This window comes from Artibeus jamaicensis, unplaced genomic scaffold (assembly GCF_021234435.1).
Source record: "Artibeus jamaicensis isolate MK-2021 breed Jamaican fruit bat unplaced genomic scaffold, CSHL_Jam_final contig_135, whole genome shotgun sequence".
Taxonomy (NCBI): Eukaryota; Metazoa; Chordata; class Mammalia; order Chiroptera; family Phyllostomidae; genus Artibeus; species Artibeus jamaicensis.
The window spans coordinates 1398600-1420120 of record NW_026521267.1 but is presented as its reverse complement, the minus strand read 5'-3'; the positions used below and the strand labels follow the sequence as shown (position 1 = coordinate 1420120).

Sequence of the window (21521 nt, the reverse complement as noted above, 5' to 3'; positions counted from 1 at the left end):
TTATTTGAACAAATAATAAAGGAGAAGTTCCCCAATCTGGCAAAGGCAACAGACTTCTAGGAAATCCAAGAAGCTCAGAGAGTCCCAAAGAAGTTGGACCCAAGAAGAAACACACCAAGGCACATCATCATTACATTAGCCAAGATTAAAATGAAAGAGAGAATCCTAGAAGCAGCAAGAGCTAAGGGGATAGTCACCTACGAAGGAGTCGCCGCCATCAGACTGTCAGCAGATTTCTCAAAAGAGACCTTACAGGCAAGAAGGGGCTGGAAAGAGATATTCCAAGTCATGAAATCCAAAGACCTACAACCAAGATTACTCTATCCAGCAAAACTTTCATTCAGAATGGAAGGGCAGATAAAGTGCTTCTCAGATAAGATCAAATTCAAGGAGTTCATCATCACCAAGCCCTTATTATATGAAATGTTAAAGGGACTTATCTAAGAAAAAGAAGTTAAAGAAACATGAACAGTGAAAGGACAACAAACTCACAGTTATTAACAACCACACCTAAAACAAAAGCAAACCAAAAGGACAGCTAGATCAGGAGTGGAAACACAGAAATGAAGATCTCAAGGAGGGTTAGCAACAGGGGAGTGGGAGGAGGAGAAGGGGGGAGAAGGTACAGAAAATAAGTAGCATAGACAGTAGATAGAAAATAGATGGGGGGGGCAAGAATAGCACGGGAAATATAGAATCTAAAGGACTTGAGACACATGGTCATAAACTAAAGGGTGGGTAATGGTGGGGATGGAGGGGTAGGGTGGAGGGGAATGAAAGGGGGAATAGAACAAATGTAACAGCATAATCAATAAAAAAATTTAAAAAAAAAAGAATTACAAATGATTAATTACAGCACAGTAGTGGGGATGTAAAGAATAGCATAGGGAATTTGAGTAGCCAAAGAAATATATGCAGGACCCATGGACATGAACAGTGTGGGGACTGCCTGAGGGAGTGGGGGTGAAAGGCATGGCTGGATTGAGGTGGAAAATGGGGGAAAATCTGGCACATATAATTTAAAAAAATAAAGAGGCACCAACCGGGTAAAGAAAAAACAAAAAACCAAAGAATATCCAGTTAGTATCCAAATTTCCCCATTTATCTCATAAGTTTTTTTTTAAATGTCCTGTTCAAATCAGAGTCCAACATTAGACGTTATTAATATGGCTCTCTTTTAATATAGGGTTCCTTCCTCCTTTATCCCCTTTCTTCTTGACAATTTATTAAAGACACTGAGCTGTTTGTTTGGTAGTTTCCCATAAACTAGATTCCTGTGGGGTCATTTAACATATTTCCTCCTCTGCCCCTGAATTTCCTATAAATTAGAAGTTAGAAGTTAGGTCTGGAGGCTGGATCAGATCAGGTCTGGTTTTATGGCAAACATGTTGTGTATGTCCTTGTGTAAAACCTCACAAACCACAGACTGACTGTCCCTTTTTGGATGTCTGGGCCCTAAGAAGAAAGATTTACTTGATGCCCCTAAAAAGGAAATTATTGGCTGAGATGGACTTCACATGATCAAGGGAAGGCCCAAATTTTATAGATATGGAGTAGGCAAAAGTAGGTTTACAGTTGTTCATGTGAAAAATAATATAGTAATAAACAATATAAGAATTACAGCTTCATGTACATACAACTGTAATCCTACTTTTGCCCACCCCAGTAATAAGAGCTTAGTGGCCATTTGGTGACAGGGACATCTTCCCATATACTCTGTATACCACGAAGAACCTCAGACTGAACTCTCTGCTTCATGCACTATGCCACACTTGTTTACTCCATCTGAGTTAACCACTGTAGGGATGCTTTGGAAGACCTGCCCTGTCCAGTTAGAACTATGCAAATTATATCTTCATTTATATCTATACTGACCAATCAGAAGTATACAACTTGGAAACCTCATCCACATGAAACAGACCAAAATGGGTGCAATCCAAGAAAGTTCCCTACAAAGCGAAAAAGCTCTTTTGTGTTAGTGGAGCAATACTTCGTTTCTGCCAGAGGCTTCATTTCTACCAGAGGCAACTCTCTGCCACAGGTCTCCCTGGTTTGCAAATTATTACCTTAATGAAGTATCTTTTTCACTCCTCTGCCTTTTAAATTTGTTTACAGATGTTAAGATTAATCACTGGACAGAAAAGAATGAAGAAAAAGGAATTCAAAACAATGAAGAGAGGCTCAGGACCCTCCGGGACATCTTTAAACGTACCGACATCGAAATTATAGGGGTATCAGAAAGAGAAGAGGGAGAGCAACCAGTGCAAAAGTTATTTGAACACATAAATGAAGAACTCCCCAATCTGCCAAAGGAAATAGACTTCCAGGAAATCCAGGAAGCTCCAAGAGTCCCAAAGAACTTGGACCCAAAGAAGAACAAACCAAGGCACATCATAATTTTGCATTAGCCAAGATTAAAACGAAGGAAAGAGCCCTGGCTGTTGTGGCTTAGTGGATTGAGTGAGGGCCTGCAAACAAAAGGACCGCAGTTCAATTCCCAGTCAGGGCACATGAATGGGTTGCAGGCCAGTTCCTGGCAGAGGACGCACGAGAGGAAACCATACATTGATATTTCTCTCCCTCTCTCCTTCCTTTCCCCTCTAAAGATAAATTAATAAAATCTTTTAAAATATCTTTAAAAATGGGAGAGAATCCTAGAAAAGAAAAGGAGAAAGTTACCTATAAAGAAGTTCCCATCAGACTGTCAGCGGATTTCTCAAAAGAGACCTTGCAGGCAAGAAGGGGCTAGAAAGAAGTATTCAAAGTCATAAAAAGCAAGGACCTACATCAAAGACTGCACTATCCAGCAAAGCTTTCATTTAAAATGGAAGGGCAGATAAAGTAGTTCTCAGATAAGGTCAAGTTAAAGGAGTTCATCATCACCAATCCCTTATTATATGAAATGTTAAAGAGACTTATATAAGAAAAAGAAGATAAAATCATGTATAGTAAAATGACAGCAAATCCACAATTATCAACAACTACACCTAAAACAAAAACAAACTAAGCAAACAACTAGAACAGAAATGGAGATCACCTGGAGGATTAGCAACAGGGGAGTGGGAAGAAAAGAGAGGTGGAAAAGGTACAGAGAATAAGCAGCATAGATGGTAAGTAAAAAATAGAAGGGTTGCAGGCCAGTTCCCAGCAGGGGACTCACGAGAGGCAACCATACATTGATGTTTCTCTCCCTCTCTCCTTCCCTTACTCTCTAAAGATAAATAAAATCTTTAGAAAAAAATGGGAGTTATTTGGGAGACTTCCGCCATGATGGAGGTGGAGACGCCGTGCTTTCTCACACAAACAAATTTAGAGACAACAAAATATTAGCAACAGAAAACACACCCAGAACACAGAAAATTGAACGTTTCAGAAGTCTGATAACAACAAATTCTTCAGCCAGACCGGTAAGAAGGGTGAAGCCAGCAGCTGGCTGAGCGGGGTTGCACAAGAAAACGGTCAGAAGAAATCAGGCGCGCGGATCCCAGACGAGGAGGTGCAACAGGCGGACCCAGTGAGCGACAGGCAGACCCAGTAAGGGTGCAGGGCCGTGGGTTGACTGTGGTTGTGCATTCGTGCGCAGAGAGACCGGCGAGGGAGTGGGCAGTGAGACAGAACTGAGCAGGCCCCAGCTGCGGGAGGCAGCAAAGGGTACCGCCATTTCACCGCTCTGACCCTCCCCCACATACAGTGTCACAACGCAGTGGCCTGGGCGGCCCCACCCTGGTGAACATCTAAGACTCTGCTCCTCATACTTAATGGGCACGAACAGACCAAAAATGGCTCAAGAAGATCTCAAAGCCCCAGAGCCCATAACTCTAAGCGACCAAGAAATTGCCAAACTTTCAGATGCACACTTCAAAACACTGGTGATCAGGATCCTCACAGAACTGGTTGATTTTAGTCACAAATTAGAGGAACACATGAAGGCTAAACTAATTGAAATGAAGGGAATTGCACAGGAACCCAATAGTGATGAAAAGGAGACTGGGACTCAAATCAAGGGAGCGAACCAGAAGGAAGGAAAAAATGACCAAACAGGAAAATACGAAGAAACGAGAATTCAAAAAAATGAGGAGACTTAGGAACCTCCAGGACATCTTTAAATGCTCCAACATCCGAATTATAGGGGTACCAGAAGGGTAAGAAGAAGAGCAACAACTGGAAAACTCATCTGAACAAATAATAAGGGAGAATTTCCCCAATCTGGCAAAGAAAATAGACTTCCAGGAAATCCAGGAAGCTCAGAGTCCCAAAGAAGTTGGACCCAAGAAGGAACACACCAAGGCACATCATCATTACATTAGCCAAGATTAAAATGAAGGAGAGAATCCTAGAAGCAGCAAGAGATAAGGGGACTGTCACCTACAAAGGAGTTCCCATCAGACTGTCAGCAGATTTCTCAAAAGAGACCTTACAGGCAAGAAGGGGCTGGAAAGAAGTATTCCAAGTCATGAAATCCAAAGACCTACAACCAAGATTGCTCTATCCAGCAAAACTTTCATTTAGAATGGAAGGACAGATAAAGTGCTTCTCAGATAAGATCAAATTCAAGGAGTTCATCATCACCAAGCCATTATTTCATGAAATGTTAAAGGGACTTACCTAAGAAAAATAAGTTAAAAAACATGAACAGTGAAAGGACAGCAAACTCACAGTTATTAACAACCACACCTAAAACAAAAGCAAACTAAAAGGACAGCTAGATCAGGAGCAGAAACATAGAAATGAAGATCTCATGGAGGGTTAGCAACAGGGGAGTGGGAGGAGGAGAAGGGGGGAGAAGGTACAGAGAATAAGTACCATAGATGGTAGGTAGAAAATAGATAGAGGAGCAAGAATAGTATGGGAAATATAGAATCTAAAGAACTTGAGACCCGTGGTCATAAACTAAAGGGGGGAATGGTGGGGGTGGGGGGTGCAGGGTGGAGGGGAATGAAGGGGGGGAATAGAACAACTGTAATGGCATAATCAATAAATATATATATACATATATATATATACATAAAAATAGAAAGGAAGGCAAGAATAGTATGGGAAATGTAGAAGCTAAAGAACTTATGACACATGGACATGAACTAAAGGGGGAGAATGTGGGTGGGAGAGGGTGTGCAGGGTGGAGGGGAGTGAAAGGGTAAGAATGGGACTACTGTAATAGTATAATCAATAAAATATATTTTTTAAAAGTTTAAAAAGCTTTTCTCAACAACAAAAATGATCAGTAATTCCCATTATTATCCATACCCCCCCATATCCATCCATTATTAAGGTCTCCATTTTTTTACTTAAGGTTTTAGTAGCTATTTCCCTCCATGCATTTGGGTTACAGAATGTCATTAATTAGTTCTTTTATTCTTGCTGCATTTTTAAATGATATATCTTCCATAAAGAAATTTTCCTTGAAAATGTTTTGGCAATCCTGAAATAGAATTGGTACAGTAAAGGCATATGGATGCTTGATTCCATTCTGTAATTTACTGCCAAATAAATGACTTGCACCCTTCATATTCTAGAGGGGGACCCAAAGAGATTGTTTTTAATTGTGATTGTTGTTGTTTGGTGTCATTATGCATTCATACTTCTAACATAATTGAGGCAATTCAATTCACTGCAGTTAACATTCATTTTGATGCTCAAATGACCTCTTCTTTGGCCAGTGCGAGCTCTTTTAAATCAGTTCACAAAACTTTTGAGCACTCATGTAGTCTCTGATACTTCCCTTGCTTTCTAGAAAGACAAGGTGTCCCATACTCACCTTGTACACTTTTGACTTAAGACCAAGGATCAGCCATTTTCTTTTTTCCCAAAAAGGGGGTCCTGGATTTTTTTTAGTGAGAAATGGAATTTAGACTCCAGAGTTTGAAGGCTCATAGGTACTGAGTTGGTTGCTGTTTGTAGGCTTTTTTAATGGACAGAGCTAAGAAATGCTTTTAAAAAGAGGGAGAGAGACACAATTCAACCTGACTCATGCTGATATTTCAAACTCAAGTTGGGGAATCAGTATTTGAATATTTTTTCTCTGATTTTAAAAAATCTCGGTTCTTTGTATCATACTCTTTTGCTCTATTCTTCAATATACAAATGGTTCCCAACAACAATAACAATATTTTTACTAAAAATATGACTACAAAAAGTAGGTTAAGATCTGTTTGTAATTCTTTTCATCCTTAGAATATACCCACAAGTCATATAATCAATGTATGTGTTCTTTTATTCCACATATATATTTTTCTTATTGTAATTGTTTAAGTACAGTTTTCTGCCTGTTACCCCCATTCCAGCCCACCCCCGATGCCGTCCCCACCTGCCTCCCGTTTCCACCCCACCTTGTTATTGTTTATGTGTCCTTTATACTTGTCCTGCAAACCCTTCCAATTTTCCCCTGAAATTCCCTCTTCTCTCTCCTCTGGTCACTGTCAGCCTGTTCTCAATTTCAGTGTCTTTGGTCATAATTTTGCTTGCTTGTATGTTTTGTTGTTTAGGATCATATGGTATTTGTCTTTCACTGCCTGGCTTATTTCACTTAGCATAATGCTGTCCAGTTACATCCATGCTATGGCAAAGGGTAGGAGCTCCTTTCTGCTGCATAGAATTCCATGGTGTAAATGTATCATTGTTTTTTGACCCATTCATTTATTGATGTTCACCTAGGTTGCTTCTAGCACTTGGCTATTGTAAATTGTGCTGCTATGAACACTGGGGTGCATAGGTTCTTTTGGATTGGTGTTTTAGGGTTCTTAGGATACAATTCCAGCAGTGAAATTGCTGGGTCAAAAGGCAGATCCATTTTTATTTTTCTGAGAAAATTCCATACTGTTTTCCACAGTGGTTGTACCAGTCTGCAATCCCACCAACAATGGATTAGGGTCCACTCTTCTCCACAACCTCTCCAACACTATTTGTTTGTAGATTTCTTTATGATAGCCATTCTGACTGGTGTAAAGCGATATCTCAATTATGGTGTTAATTTGCATCTTTCAAAGAGATATTGAGCATCTTTTCATATGTCTCTGGATCTTCTGTATGTCCTCCTTGGAAAAGTGTCTGTTCAAGTCCTTTGCCCATTTTTTTTTTAAAGATTTTATTTACTTATCTTTAGATGGGAAGGGAAGGAGAAAGGGAGAGAATATCAATGTATGGTTGCCTTTTGTGGGTTCCCTGCTGGGAACTGGCCTGCAACCGAGGCATGTGCCCTGACTGGGAATCAAACCGCGATCCTCTGGTTCGCAGGCCCACGCTCAATCCACTGAGCTACACCAGCCAGGGCTCAAGTCCTTTGCCCATTTTTTTAATTGGGTTGCTTGTCTTTTCAGAGTGGAGTTGTGTGAGTTCTTTATATATTTTGGAGATCAAACCCTTGTCTGAGGTGTCACTGGAAAATATGTTTTCCCATACAGTTGGTCCTTTTTCCATTTTAATACTGTTTTCTTTAGCCATGCAGAGGTTTCTTATTTTGATGAGATCCCATTTGTTTCTTTCTTCCTTTATGTCCCTTGCTCTAGGGGACATATAAGTGAAAATATTATCTGAGATTTTCCTGCCTATGTTTTCCTCTAGGACTTTAATGGTGTTACAACTTATATTTAAATCTTTTATCCACCTTGAATTTATTTTGGTGTATGGTGTAAGTTGGTGCTCAAGTTTCATTTTTTTTCCATGTAGCTGTCCAGCTGTCCCAACACCATTTGTTAAAGAGACAATTATTAGTCCATTTTATGTTGCTGCCCCCTTTTTCTAATATTATTGACTGTAGAGAATTGGGTTTATTTCTGGGCTCTCTGTTCTGTTCCATTGGTCTATGTGCCTATTTTTATGCCCATACCAGGCTGTTTCGATTACAGTGGCCTTGTAATACAGTTTGGTAACAGGTATTGTGATCCCTCCTACTTTGCTCTTCAAAGTATGTCTTTTAAAGTAATTTAAAATACTTCCAATTTGACTAATCCACCAATATAAAAGATAGGTTCATTTGTTTCATTTTGTTTTCAAAATTTGTGGGTTTTCCACTTTGATTTAATAATATATAAAATGTTTATATGGTTCCAAAATCAAAACTACTAAAACAGGTCTATTTTCAGAAAATGTAAGCTTTTCTAGCTTATTTCCATCATCCCCTGGTAGGTAACATTTTTTGGTTTTGGTTTATTTTTCCCTTCCCTTCCTAATATAAGCTAATATATATTCATATATACCATAGACAAAAGGCAGAACAATCTATGCATTAAGGAAAAATCCATTTTAAGAAGTATACTTACTTCAATATATAGGCTTTTGGGAGGTTTCATATCCTGTGTAATATCTAAACCTTCATCTCCTCCCAATGATCTCATATAAGTAGCAAGGGACTTTTTATAATGATTGAACCATTCCATCTGCAAACATAAAGATGGTCATTTGACAAAGTTTTAAGAAAACAAACTTACAGAAATTGTATACTTATCTTTTGTAAAACAGCATATGTTCCCACATGGACCACTGTTATGACCATTTATTCATTTAAACTATAGGCATAGTTCATTTTAATGCACTTTAAAAACATTGTGATTTTATAAATTAAAGGTTTGTGGCAACCCTGCGTGGAAAAAGTTTATTGGCACTATTTTCCCAAAAGCATTTTCTGTGTCACAGTTTGGTAATTCTCATAGTATTTTAAACTTTTTCATTATTATGTTCATTATGGTGATTTATGATGAGTGATCTTTGTTATTATTACTGTTACTCTTTGAGGATGCTATGAACCATGCCCATAAAAGGATGGCAAACTTAACTGATCAATGTGTGTGTGTTCTGACTGCTCCACCAATCTGCTGTTCCCCTGTCTCCCTCCCCTTTACGCCTCCATATTTCCTGAAACAACAATATTCAAATTAGGACAATTAATAATCCTACAATAGCCTCTAAGTGTTCAAGTGAGTGTTCGTCTTTCACTTTAAATCAGAAAGCAAAAAAATATTAAGCTCATTAAGGAAGGCATATCAAAAGCTGAAATAGGCCCGGGCTGGTGTGGCTCAGTGGACTGAGTGCTGGCCTGCAAAACCTGAGGGTTGCCAGTTGGATTCCCAGTCAGGTCACCAGCAGAGGGCATGCGAGAGACAAACACACACTGATGTTTCTTTTCCTCTCTTTCTCCCTTCCCCTGTGTACTAATATAAATAAATAAATAAATCTTTAAAAAAAAAAAAAAAGAAGGCTGAAATAGGATGAAAGCTAGGTCTTTTGTACCAGTTAGCTAAGCTGTGAATGCAAAGAAAAAGTTCTTAAAGGCAATTAAAAGTGCTACTCCAATCAACAGTGAATCATAAGAAAGTGAAACAGCCTAATAATTAACATGGAGAAAGTTTTAGTGGTCTGGATAGATCAACTAGCTACAATATTCCCTTAAGCCAAAGCATATCCAGAATAAGTCCATAACTCTCTTCAATTCCGTGAAGGTTGACAGAGGTAAGGAAGCTACAGAAGAAAAGTTTGAAGCTAAGAGAAGTTGTTAGTTCATAAGGTTTTAAGGAAAAAGCTGTCTCTATAACATAAAAGTGCAAGGTGAAGCAGCAAGTGCTCATGTAGCTACAGCAAGTTATCCAGGTCTAGCAAAGAGAATTAACAAAGGTGGCTATGCTAAACAGATTTTCAATGTGGGCAAAACAGCCTTGTATGGGAAAATGATGCTATCTAGGACTTTCATAGGCAGAGAGAACTCAATGCCTGGCTTTTAAGCTTCAAAGGACAGCTTCACTCTTTTTAGGGGCTAAAGCTGATGGTGACTGAGTTGAAGACAATACTCATTTACCATTCCAAAAACCCTAGGGCCCTTAAGAATTATACTAAATCTACTCTGCCTGTGCTGTATAAATGGAACAATAAAGCCTGGATGACAACACATTTGTTTAAAACATGGCTTACTGGATATTTTAAGCTCACTGTGGAGACCTATTGCTCAGAAAAAAAGGATTGCTTTCAAACTATTTCTGCTTATTGACAATGGCAATGTATACATTTATGCAAGGGTTCTCATACAGATTTACAAGTTTGATGTTCTTTTCATGCCTATTAACACAATATCAGTTCTGTAGCCCATGGATCAAAAGCTCTCATATATAATGTGCACCCACGTATTTGGTCCAAACTTTCAGGAAAAATATATTTTATATTAATGTTTTAGTTCAATTATGTATTTATTTATATTTAGAAACAAAACCAATTATCGTATTCCAGGTTATTATTTTGCACACAAATATTGGTATTGCTTTCTAGAGTTATACTTTTAATGAATAAGTGTAATTAAAAGAATTAAAAACATTAACTTCTGGCCAAGATGGAAGCATAGGTGGAAACACTGTTCCTCCTCGCACAACCAAGTTTAAAGACAACAAAGTTTTAGTAACAAAAACACAGCCAAAACACAGAGAATTGAATTGTACGGAAGTCCAACAACAACAAACCCGTTCATCCAGACCATTCATCCAGATCAGTAAGAGGGGCAGAGTCCGCAGTGGAGCGAGGTCAGGCAGGAAAGATGAACCTGACCGACCCAGGAGCTCAGGAGCGCAGGCAGTGGTTGGCATATCCAAGGCGTGGTGGGGTGGCAACTGGTGGACCCAGTGAGGGCGCAAGGCAGCTAGCTGGCCTCAGTCACACATTCGCACGCAGATAAACCAAGCGAAGGAGCGAGCAGTGAGACAGACCACACAGGCTAGGGCCCCAAGACGAGATTTAGAGCTTGAAAGCACCAATTGAAAAGACTTTCGGGGTCAAAGTGCTGGGAAAAGCTCCGAGGCTCACAGACAGTTCGTTGGAGAGACTCACAGGGTCCAGGAGGGTGTACAAGCCCATACACCTGGGAACCAGCACCAGAAGGGCCCAATTTGCTTGTGGGAAGCAGCAGAAGGGACAGAAATCTGAGAGAGAGCAGAACAAACGCCATTGCCCCTCTCTGACCCCGCTCCCACATACAGCGTCACAAACCAGCAACTGAGTTGCTCCACCCTGGTGAACAACTAAACCCCCACCCCTCATACAGAAGAGGTATGAACAGACCAAAACATTACGGCTCAAGAACAGCTCACAGCCCCAGAGCCAATAAATTTAAGCGACCAAGAGATAGCTAACCTTTCAGATGCACAGTTCAAAACATTGCTGATCAGGATGCTCACAGAATTGGCTGATTTTCGTCACAAATTAGAGGAAAATATGAAGGCTAAACTAATTGAAATGAAGGGAAATGCACAGGAAAACATTAGTGATGGAAAGCAAACTGGGACTCAGATCAAGGGAGTGGACCAGAGGAAGAAAAAAATGACCAAACAGAAAAGAATGAAGAAACAAGAATTCAAAAAAATGAGGAGAGGCTTAGGAACCTCCAGGACATCTTTAAACATTCCAACATCCGAATTATAGGGGTACCAGAAGGGGAAGAAGAACAGCAACAAGTGGAAAATTTATTTGAACAAATAATAAAGGAGAACTTCCCCAATCTGGCAAAGGCAATAGATTTTCAGGAAAGCTCAGACAGTCCCAAAGAAGTTAGACCCAAGGAAGAACACACCAAGGCACATCATAATTACATTAGCCAAGATTAAAATGAAGGAGAGAATCCTAGAAGCAGCAAGAGATAAGGGGACAGTCGCCTACAAAGGAGTTCCCATTAGACTGTCAGTGGATTTCTCAAAAGAGATCTTGCAGGCAAGAAGGGGCTGGAAAGAAGTACTCCAAGTCATAAAAGGCAAGGATCTGCATCCAAGATTGCTCTATCCAGCAAAACTTTCATTTAGAATGGAAGGGCAGATAAAGTGCTTCTCAGATAAGGTCAAATTCAAGGAGTTCATCATCACCAAGCTCTTATTATATGAAATGTTAAAGGGACTTACCTAAGAAAAAGAAGATAAAAAAGATGAACAGTGAAAGGACAGCTAACTCAGAGTTATTAACAACCACACCTAAAACAAAAGTAATCTAAGAGGGCAGCTAGATCAAGAGTGGAACCATAGAAATGGAGATCACATGCAGGGTTAGCAACAGGGGAGTGGGAGGAGGAGGAGGGGGGAGAAGGTACAGAGAATATATAGCATAGATGGTAGGTAGAAAATAGACATAGAGGAGGGCAAGAATAGTATGGGAAATATAGGATCTAAAGAACTTGTGACACATGGACATAAACGAAAGGGGGAATGGTGGGGGAGGGGGTGTGCAGGGTGGAGGGGAATGAAGGGGGGAATAGGACAACTGTAATGGCATAATCAATAAAATATATTTTGAAAAAAAGAATTAAAAACATTTATATAGTCCTGGCTGGTGTGGCTCAGTGGACTGAGCACTGGCCTACAAACCAAAGGGTTACTTGTGTGTTTCCCGATCGGGGCACATGCCTGGCTTGTGGGCCAGGTCCCCAGTAGGGGACATATGAGAGGCACACATTGATGTTTCTTTCCCTCTCTTTATCCCTCCCCCCTCTCTAGAAATAAATAAATTTTATAAAATTTATATAGGTACAAAATTAGTACTACCCATGTATAATACACATCCTTATTTTTCCCTCAAAAATTTGGGCAAATAGTATGCATTATACATGGCAAAATATGGTAATTTTGTAAGGCTCTAGCTGCTATAGATAGTGATTACTCTGATGGATTTGGGCAAAGAAAATTGAAAACCGGTAATATGGCAGCAGAGTAGGAGGACATACTACACACCTCCTCCCAGAACCAAATTGGAAATAAAACTAAAGAGAGGTCTAGACACCTGAAATACACCAAAGACTACCTGAAAGGGAGGCTTTTAACCAAGGATGGGGGAAAAAATACCATAACCAGTAGGAAGGTTGAGGTCATTCAAAGGTACTGACCCTTAGGGCAGTGGGCTGAGGTGGTGGTGCAGCTATGAAAGCTCCCCCTTGAAAGGAGAGGGTTGGGGAACATGGATCAGGGTCCCCAACAGATCACCAGTGCTGGAGAGTAAGCAAATCACGTGGCACCCCATGGTGAAGGGGCCACAAGATTTGCCTCTGTTGAGCAGCTGGTGAGGGACCAGAATAGCTGAAGACAAAACCACTATTTTTTTTTCTTTCTTAATTTTTAAAGGGGCCAAACACAGGTCTTGTGTTTGCAACCACTCACCTTGGACCCAGTGAGGAGAGGCAGCAGGGACTGCAGTCTCGAAAGTAGAGTGTGGGATACACAGGGGAGCAATGTGGGGGAGAGACTATAGGGCTTTCTGTGCCAGGATATACCTGAATTCTGCAGCAGCCATCTTGCTTGAGAAGGAGGAGCCCCTCCCAGGGTGATAGCCCTATGGGATATTGCTCACCCCACCCTCCTTCTGCAATCCTGCTCTCTATACCCTGAAACTTTTTTCCCCTATTATATAGTTTGGTTTTTTGCTTTGTTTTATGTGGGTTTTTTTTCCTTTTACTATTTATTTCTTCCCATCCTGCATCTTAACCCATGTTGAGAGCGCAGCACACAGACTACAGAGACAGGCTGTAGGATGCAGCCATATCATATATTCTCCCAGGAAACAGACTGGTACTTCCCTTCACGGGAGAGCATTAGAAACACCCTCTGGTTTCTGGCAGAGCCAAAACATGGACTCTCTGCTGCATATAGGGAAATAATTCTGAACAGACTCAAACCACTGGCTCAGTGGGTGGGGAGAACACATCTTCCCTGAAGTCTGAAAGGCATCTACTATGGGAGATCCAGGAGTCTCATCCACTGATCCCACCAGAAGCTCTCTCAGAAACAGTCAGGTCTATGATTAGTCTAAAACTGATAGCAGACGGGCAGGTAGAGGCAGACAGATGCAGATTCTCTAGTGACTTTGGTTGTTTGCTGATACACCCATGTACCTAGTGCTGTTAAAACCCAGGTGTGCTGTACAAATTGACCCATCCTGGGCACAGCCAACCCTGGAGGGATCAATCAAAAACTCTGGATTCCTGGTAGCTTTGAAAAGGCTGACTAGAGCTAGGCATGGACAGCATCTGACCCAGGCTACAGCAGAGCTGTATCCAAAGAGAGAATCCAGCAGGCAAGCACCAAACTCTGCTGAGACAAATTCCACTTTGTTCTTTTTCATTATTTTTTCCTTTTCATAGACTTTTTGTTAGTTTTTTCTATTTTTCCTTTCCTATTTTTGTTCTATTTTTCTGTCATATTTCTTACTTTACTCTTACCAGTGATTACCCCAACGTTTCCTTCTTTCCTTTTCTTATTTGTTATTCTTTCTCTTTTGTTGCCCCTTTTTTAGTTTCTTCTTTCAACTCATTGTTCGCATTAGTTCTCCACACCTTCCTCTCCCATAATTACTTCTCTGTCCATTAGTGTTGACTTAGTCTTTTCCTTGTATTTCCCCCTTTTCCTAATATTCCATTTATATTTCCACCTTTACTATTCTGATATTTTGTCATTGAAATTGCTGCTGTTGTTGGGGGAGTTGCTTGTTTTGGTTTCATTTTTTTGTGTTGTTTTGATTTGTACTGCCAGCACCTTTACCACAGCGTACAAGATATGATGTGGGTCAAGCCTCTCAGGCAAGATAGCCAGAAGGGAAAACCCACCAATGAATAAGCCAATAACAAGAAGGACCCAAATACAACAGGATAGCCTACATAACCCACATAAAGGGCATTCCCTGACCCTCTAGATCAGGAGATCAAGGTGCTGGCACCACTGGGTAACACAGGACTCCTACTACATAAGTCTACCCCATGAGATGGGGATTCAAAGCAGATCTATTTATAACATAGAAACAAATAAAAAGAGGCAGCTTAAATGAGGAGACAAAGAAATGACCTTCTAGATTAAAGAAAAGGAGAAATCCCCAATAAAAGAGCCAAATGAAATTGAGGCAAGCAAATCATCATCAGACATTACGTTCCAAGTAATGGTTATATGAATGCTCAAGGAACTTAGTGAAAACTACATCAGCATGGAAAAGGACATAGAAACATTAGCAGTTTAGAAAACAAGGTAGATAAAAACACCCAGAAAGAGCAACAAAATGAAAAAGAAATAAAAAGATGATTTTAAGGGTACTTTGAAACAATGAAATGTAACAATATTTACATTGTAAGGATACCAGAAGATGAAAGGGAGCAAGGGATAGAAAACTTCCCTAACTTGGTGAAGGAAGAAGTACAGAAGTTCAGGAAGCATGGAGTCCCAAACAAGTGAATCCAAAGAGGTCTATGCTAAGACACATCACAATTAAAATGACAAACTATAAAAACAAAGAAAGAATTTTAAAGGCAGCAAAGAGAAACAGTTACCTACAAGGGAGCTCTGATAAGGCTATGAGGTTATTTCTCAGCAGACAATACAGACCAGAAGGAATTGGCATGAAACATTCCAAAGTAATGAAAAGCAAGCACCTGCAACCAAGACGACTCTATCCAGCAAGTCTCTCATTTAAAATAGAAGTCAACATAAAGAGCTTCCCAGACAAGAAAAAGAGGTCTGAAGGAGTAAATTTCTATCTAACCAGCAGTACAAGAGATACTAAAGGGACTGCTTTAAGGAGAAGAAATAGAGAGAGAGAGGAACACAGAGCAAGGGGGAAAAATGGCAGTAAATATCGATCAACAATAATGTTAAATGTAAATGAATTAAATGCCCCAATCAAAAGACAATGGGCAGCTGGATGGATGAGAAAACAGGACCTGCATATATGCTGTCTACAAGAGCCTCACCTCAGAACAAAAGATTTACACAGGTTGAAAATGAAAGAATGGAAAATATTATTACATGCTAATGGATATGGGGAAAAAAGCTGAGGTAGCAATACTTTTCTAACAAATAGACTTCAAAACAAAGGCCATAATAATAGACACAAAAGGACATACATAATAATTAAGGGAATCCAACAAGAGAAAATAACCATTGTAAACATATATGCAAGCAATATAGGAGCATCTGGATATATAAAGAAAATCTTGGAGGGCTTTAAGAAAAAGATCAACAGCAATGTAGTCATAGTAGGGGATTTTAACACACCATTCTCAGTGAACACATCTTCCAGACAAAAAAACCAACAAGGATATAGCAGCATTAAACAACACACTAGATCAAAAGGATTTAATATCTATAGAACATTTCACACTAAAGAAGCAAAATATATTCTCTCATATGCGCACTGATTACTCTCAAAGGTAAAACACATGCTAAGACACAAAACAAGCCTTGACAAATTCAAAAAAACTGAAATCATATCAATCATTTTCTCAGATCACAATGACCTAAAACTAGAAATCAACTTCAAGGAAAAAAACCCCAAAACATTCAAATACACAAAAGATAAATGACATGGTATTAAATAAAGTTGGGTTAACAATGACATCATGGAAGAAATCAAAAGTACCAGGAAACAAAGGAAAATGAACACACAACAACACAAAAGCTATAATACACTGCGAGAGCATTCCTGAGTGGGAAGTTCATAGCATTACCTAAATAAGATAGAAAAATGTAAAATAGAAAACATAAACCTACATTTAAAAACCCAAATTTAAAAGAACTACAAAAACAAGAAACAAAGCAAAAAAAGCCAGAGAGTAGAAGGAAGGAAACAAATCAAGATCAGACCAGAAATAAATGACACAGAGATAAAACAAAACAAAACGAAACAAAACAAAAAAACCCACAGTTGAAAAGATCAAGAAATCTACAAGCTTATTCTTTGAAAAAATAAGCAAAATTGACAAACCTTTAACCAGACTCATCAAGAAAAAAAGAGAGGACCCAAATTACACACACACAAAAATCAGATATGAAAGTGAAGAAGTAACAACTGATACCACAAAAATACAATGGATTGTAAGAAATTACTATGAACAGCTATATGCCAAAAAATTGGACAACTTGGGTGAAATAGGTCTATTACTAGACATATACAATCTTCCAAAACTGAATCAGGAAAAAGCAGAAAATCTGAACAGACCAGCAACTAATGAAATTGAAGCAGTAACCAAAAAATTCCCAGCATACAAAAGCCCTGGACCAGATGGCCTCAGAAAAAGAATTTTACCAATTATTCAAAGAACTAAAACTTATCCTTCTGAAACCATTCCAAATAATTCAAGAATAGGGAAGACTTCCAAACTGTTTTTCAGGATACTAGTATTATTCTAATTCCAAAACCAGGTAAAGACATAACAAAGAACGAAAACTATAGGCCAATACCTCTGATGCACACAGATGCTAAAATCCTCAAAATAATAGCAAAGTGGATCCAGCAATACATCAAAAAGATCATACTCCACAATCAAATGGGTTTTATTCCTTGGATGTATGGAGGGTACAATTACCACAAATCAATAGTTGTGATACATCAGTGGTCCCCAACCTTTTCGGCACCAGGAACCAGTTTCATGAAAGATAATTTTTCCATGGATGGGAAGGAGCCGACGGGAGGTGAAACTCAGGTGGTAATGTAAGTGAAGCTTTGCTAGCTCACTCACCAGCCACTCACCTCCTGCTGTGCAGCCCAGTTCCTAACAGGCCATAAACCAGTTCTGGTCACCGGCCCAGGGTTTGGAAACCCCTGTAATATATCACATAAACAAAGTGAAAGACAAAAATCACCTGATCATATCAATAGATGCAGGAAAATTATTTGATAAAATCTAGCACCCATTTATGATTAAAACACTCAGCAAAGTGAGAATAGAGGAAGCATACCTAAACATAATAAAAGCCATATACAAAAAACCTACAGCCAAGATCATACTCAATAGGAAACTAAAAGCATTGCCCTTCAGATAAGAAACAAAACTGGCATGTTTGCTATCACCACTTTTATTCAACATAGTACTCGAAGTCCTAGCCACAGTAATCAGACAAGAAGAACTACTCTGGCTGGCATAGCTCAGTGGATTGAGCATGGACCTGCAAATCAAAGGGTTGCCACTTGGATTCTTAGTAGGGGCACATGCCTGAGTTACTGGACAGGTCCCCAGTAGAGGATGTGTGAGAGGCAACCACACATTGATCTTTCTCTCCCTCTTTCTCCCTTCCTTCCCCTCTCCCTAAAAATAAATAAATCTTAAAAGAAAAAAAAGAAGAAATAATAGGTACCCAAATTGGAAAAGGGGAAGTAAATTTGCTGTCATTCACAGGTAATGTTTTACTTAGAAAACCCTATAGGATCCACAAAAAAAAAACTACTTAACCTGTTAAATGAATTCAGCAAAGTACTGGAATACAAATTGATGCCATTTTTATACACTAATTATGAACTATCAGAAAGAGAAACTAAGGAACCAATTCCATTTAATATTCCAACCAACTGAGTGCGGGCCTGCGAACCACATGATCAAAATTCGATTCCCAGTCAGGGCACATGCCTGGGTTGCAGGCCAGTTCCCAGCAGGGGACTCACGAGAGGCAACCATACATTGATATTCCTCTCCTTCTCTCCTTCCCTTCCCCTCTAAAGATAAATAAATAAAATCTTTAAAAAAATTCCAACCAACAAATGTCAAGTACCTAGGAATAAATTTAACTAAGGAGGTAAAACACCTGTACTCAGAAAACTATGTGACACTGAAGAAACAAATTCAAGAAGATACAAGTAGAAGCATACAATGTGTTCATGGATTGGAAGAATGAACATCATTAAAATGTCCACACTACCCAAAGTTCATTGAAATAAGCCAGGTAGTGAAATACCACATGATCTCACTTATAAGAGGAATCTAATGAACAAAATTAACTAATGAGCAAAATAAAACCAGAGGGATAGAACAGACCAACAGCTGTTAAGAGTGGAGGGAGTAGGTTCGGACTGACTGAAAGAAGGTGAAGGGATGAGTCAAAGAACATTGTGAAGGACACGAACAGTAGTGAGGGGACTGATCATGGAGGCGGGGGCAGGGAGGGTGTGTGGAGGAGGGATGAAAAGGGAAAAAGTGGGACAACTATAATAGCATAAAAATATTTTTTTTAAAAAGAAAGAGAATTGAAACCCTTCTGGAAAGGATTCACCATTATAGATGGCATTAATAACATTTGTGATTCATAAGAGCTCAAATTATCAACAGTAACAGGAGTTTGGAAAAAATTGAATTCAACTCTCATGGATGACTTTGAAGGATGACTTCAGTGGAGGAAGTAACTGAACATATTGTACAAACAGCAAGAGAAGCAGAATTAGCAGTAGTGCCTGAAAATATGACTGAATTCCTACAATCTCATGATAAAACTTAATGAGAAGTTGCTTCTTATGGATAAGGAAAACTGGTTTTTCTGAGATGGAATCCGCCTTTGGTGAAGATGCTTTGAAGATGGTTGAAGTGACAACAAAGGATTTAGAGTATTATATAAACTTAGCTGATAAAGCATTGGCACAATTTTAGAGGAACAACTCCAATTTTGAATGAAGTTCTAGCGTGTGTAAAATACTCTCAAACAGTATTGCACGCCACACAGAAATTGCTGATGAAAGGAAAGAGTCAATCTATGCATAGAACTCTATTATCCTATTTTAAGAAATTGCTAGTCACCCCATCCATCAGCAGTCATTACTCTGATCAGTCAGCAGCCAGCAACATTGAAGCAAAACCCTCCACAGGCAAAAAAGATTTGACTCATTGAATGCTCAGAGGACAACTAGCATTTTATACCAATTAAGCATTTTTTAATTAAGGTATGTACATTGTCTTTTTAGACATAATGCCATTGCACACTTAACAGACCGTAGTATAGTATAATCATGGCTTTTATATGCACTGGAAAACTAAAACATTAAGAGTGACTTGCTTTTTGTGATATTTGCTTTATGTAGTGGTCTAGAACTAAACCAAAATATCTCTGAGGTATACCCGTACAAATATTGATTGCCTGCTATGAACCAGGCAGAGGTATAAGTACTTAGAATGAATAATCCAATAAAATGGACAAAAAGTCTCTGTTCTCACAGAACTTACACCCCAGCGTATCTAAGGAACATTCCACCAGAAACAGAATTATGAAAAATACATCATTTCAGAACTACAGTATGATCTCTTCAAACTCTGCAGTGATTTTTCTGAAAACTATAAAACACTGTTGACAAAAACATCCAAATGTCCATCAACTGATGAATGGACTACATACATACATCCATGTAATGGAATATTATTCAGCCATAAATCTAAATAAAGTTCTGACACAGGTTACCACATTACTGAACCCTGAAAACATGCTAAATGACAAACCCAATAGGCCAAATATGCATGATTTCACTTTTATGAAAATTCATAATAGGTGCCCTGGCTGGTATGGCTCAGTAGATTCAGTGCTGGCCTGCAAACCGAAGTGTCACCAGTTTGATTCGCATGCTTGGGCACATGCTTGGGTCACAGGTCAGGTCCCCAGTGGGACATGCACGGGAGGCAACCACACATTGATACTTCTCTCCTCTTTCTCCCTCCCTTCCCCTCTTGTATAAAAATAAACAAAATCTTTAAAAGAAATTCATAATAAGCAAATCTATAAAGACAAAAGGTAGATTAGTGATTTCTAGGGGCTGAGATGAGGAAAGAGAATATGGGAGTTAAACTGGTAACAGTTGCAGGGTTTCTTCTAGGGGTGATGAAAATGTTCTGGAATAAGATACACAACTCTGTAAATACAGTAAAAAAACACCAAATTATTTACTTTAAAAGGGCAAACTACAGTAAGTGAATTGTATCTTAGCACATCTAGTTCTTTGACTTATTGAAAAAAATTAAAGGAGACAAATATATGGAAGGATATACCACATTCATGGATTGGATGATTTAGTATGGTAATAATGTCACCTGATGTATATATTCAATATCAAACAAAATCTTAATTATGTTTAAAAATGGAATTTGACAAATTATAGAATTTAGGAGAGACTTCCGCCAAGATGGAGGAGTAGGTGAAAACACTATGCCTTCTCACACAACCAAGTTTAAAGACAACAAAGTTTTAGTAACAAAAAATGCAGCCAAAACACAGAAAATTGAACTACATGGAAGTCTGACAACAACGAACCCTTCAGCCAGACCAGTAAGAGGAGTGCAGTCAGCTACTGGCAGAGCGGGGTTGCGCTGGGAAACTCAAGACACCAACCCAGGGGCGAGGGCAATGGTTGGCAGATCCCAGGCATGGGGTTGCGACAGGCAGACCCAGTGAGGGCTAAAGGTGGCAGGCTGACCGTGGTCACAGTCGCATGCAGATAAACCAGCAAACGAGCAAGCATTGAGACAGACTGTACAGGGCCCAGCTGCGGGAAGCAGCAGAGGGGACCACCATTGCCCCTCTTTGACCCCGCCCCACATAAAACTTCACAACCCAGTGACCTGGGCGGCCCCACCCTGGTGAACACCTAAGGCTCTGCTCCTCATACTTTACGCCAAAACATGTCTCAAGAAGAACTCAAAGCCCCAGAGGCCATAACTCTAAGTGACCAAGAAATAGCCAAACTTTCAGATGCACAGTTCAAAACACTAGTGGTCAGGATGATCACAGAACTGATTTTAGTCACAAATTAGACGAACAAAACAATGCTAAACTAATTGAAATGAA

At 39.4% G+C, this 21521-nt stretch overlaps 1 protein-coding gene across 7 annotated transcripts in view; it reads right to left on the bottom strand.

Moving 5' to 3' along the window:
• GINS1 (GINS complex subunit 1) overlaps positions 1-21521 on the bottom strand; it is a 54896-nt gene that overhangs the window by 12429 nt on the left and 20946 nt on the right. For 6 of the 7 annotated variants that reach the window (XM_037155290.2, XM_037155286.2, XM_037155287.2 and 3 more), the window contains exon 5: positions 8256-8372. The exons of the other annotated variant lie outside the window; for it this stretch is intronic. In XM_037155290.2, the coding sequence (XP_037011185.1) occupies positions 8256-8372 (117 nt within the window). The remainder of the gene's footprint in view (positions 1-8255; positions 8373-21521) is intronic. 7 annotated transcript variants of the gene reach the window in all.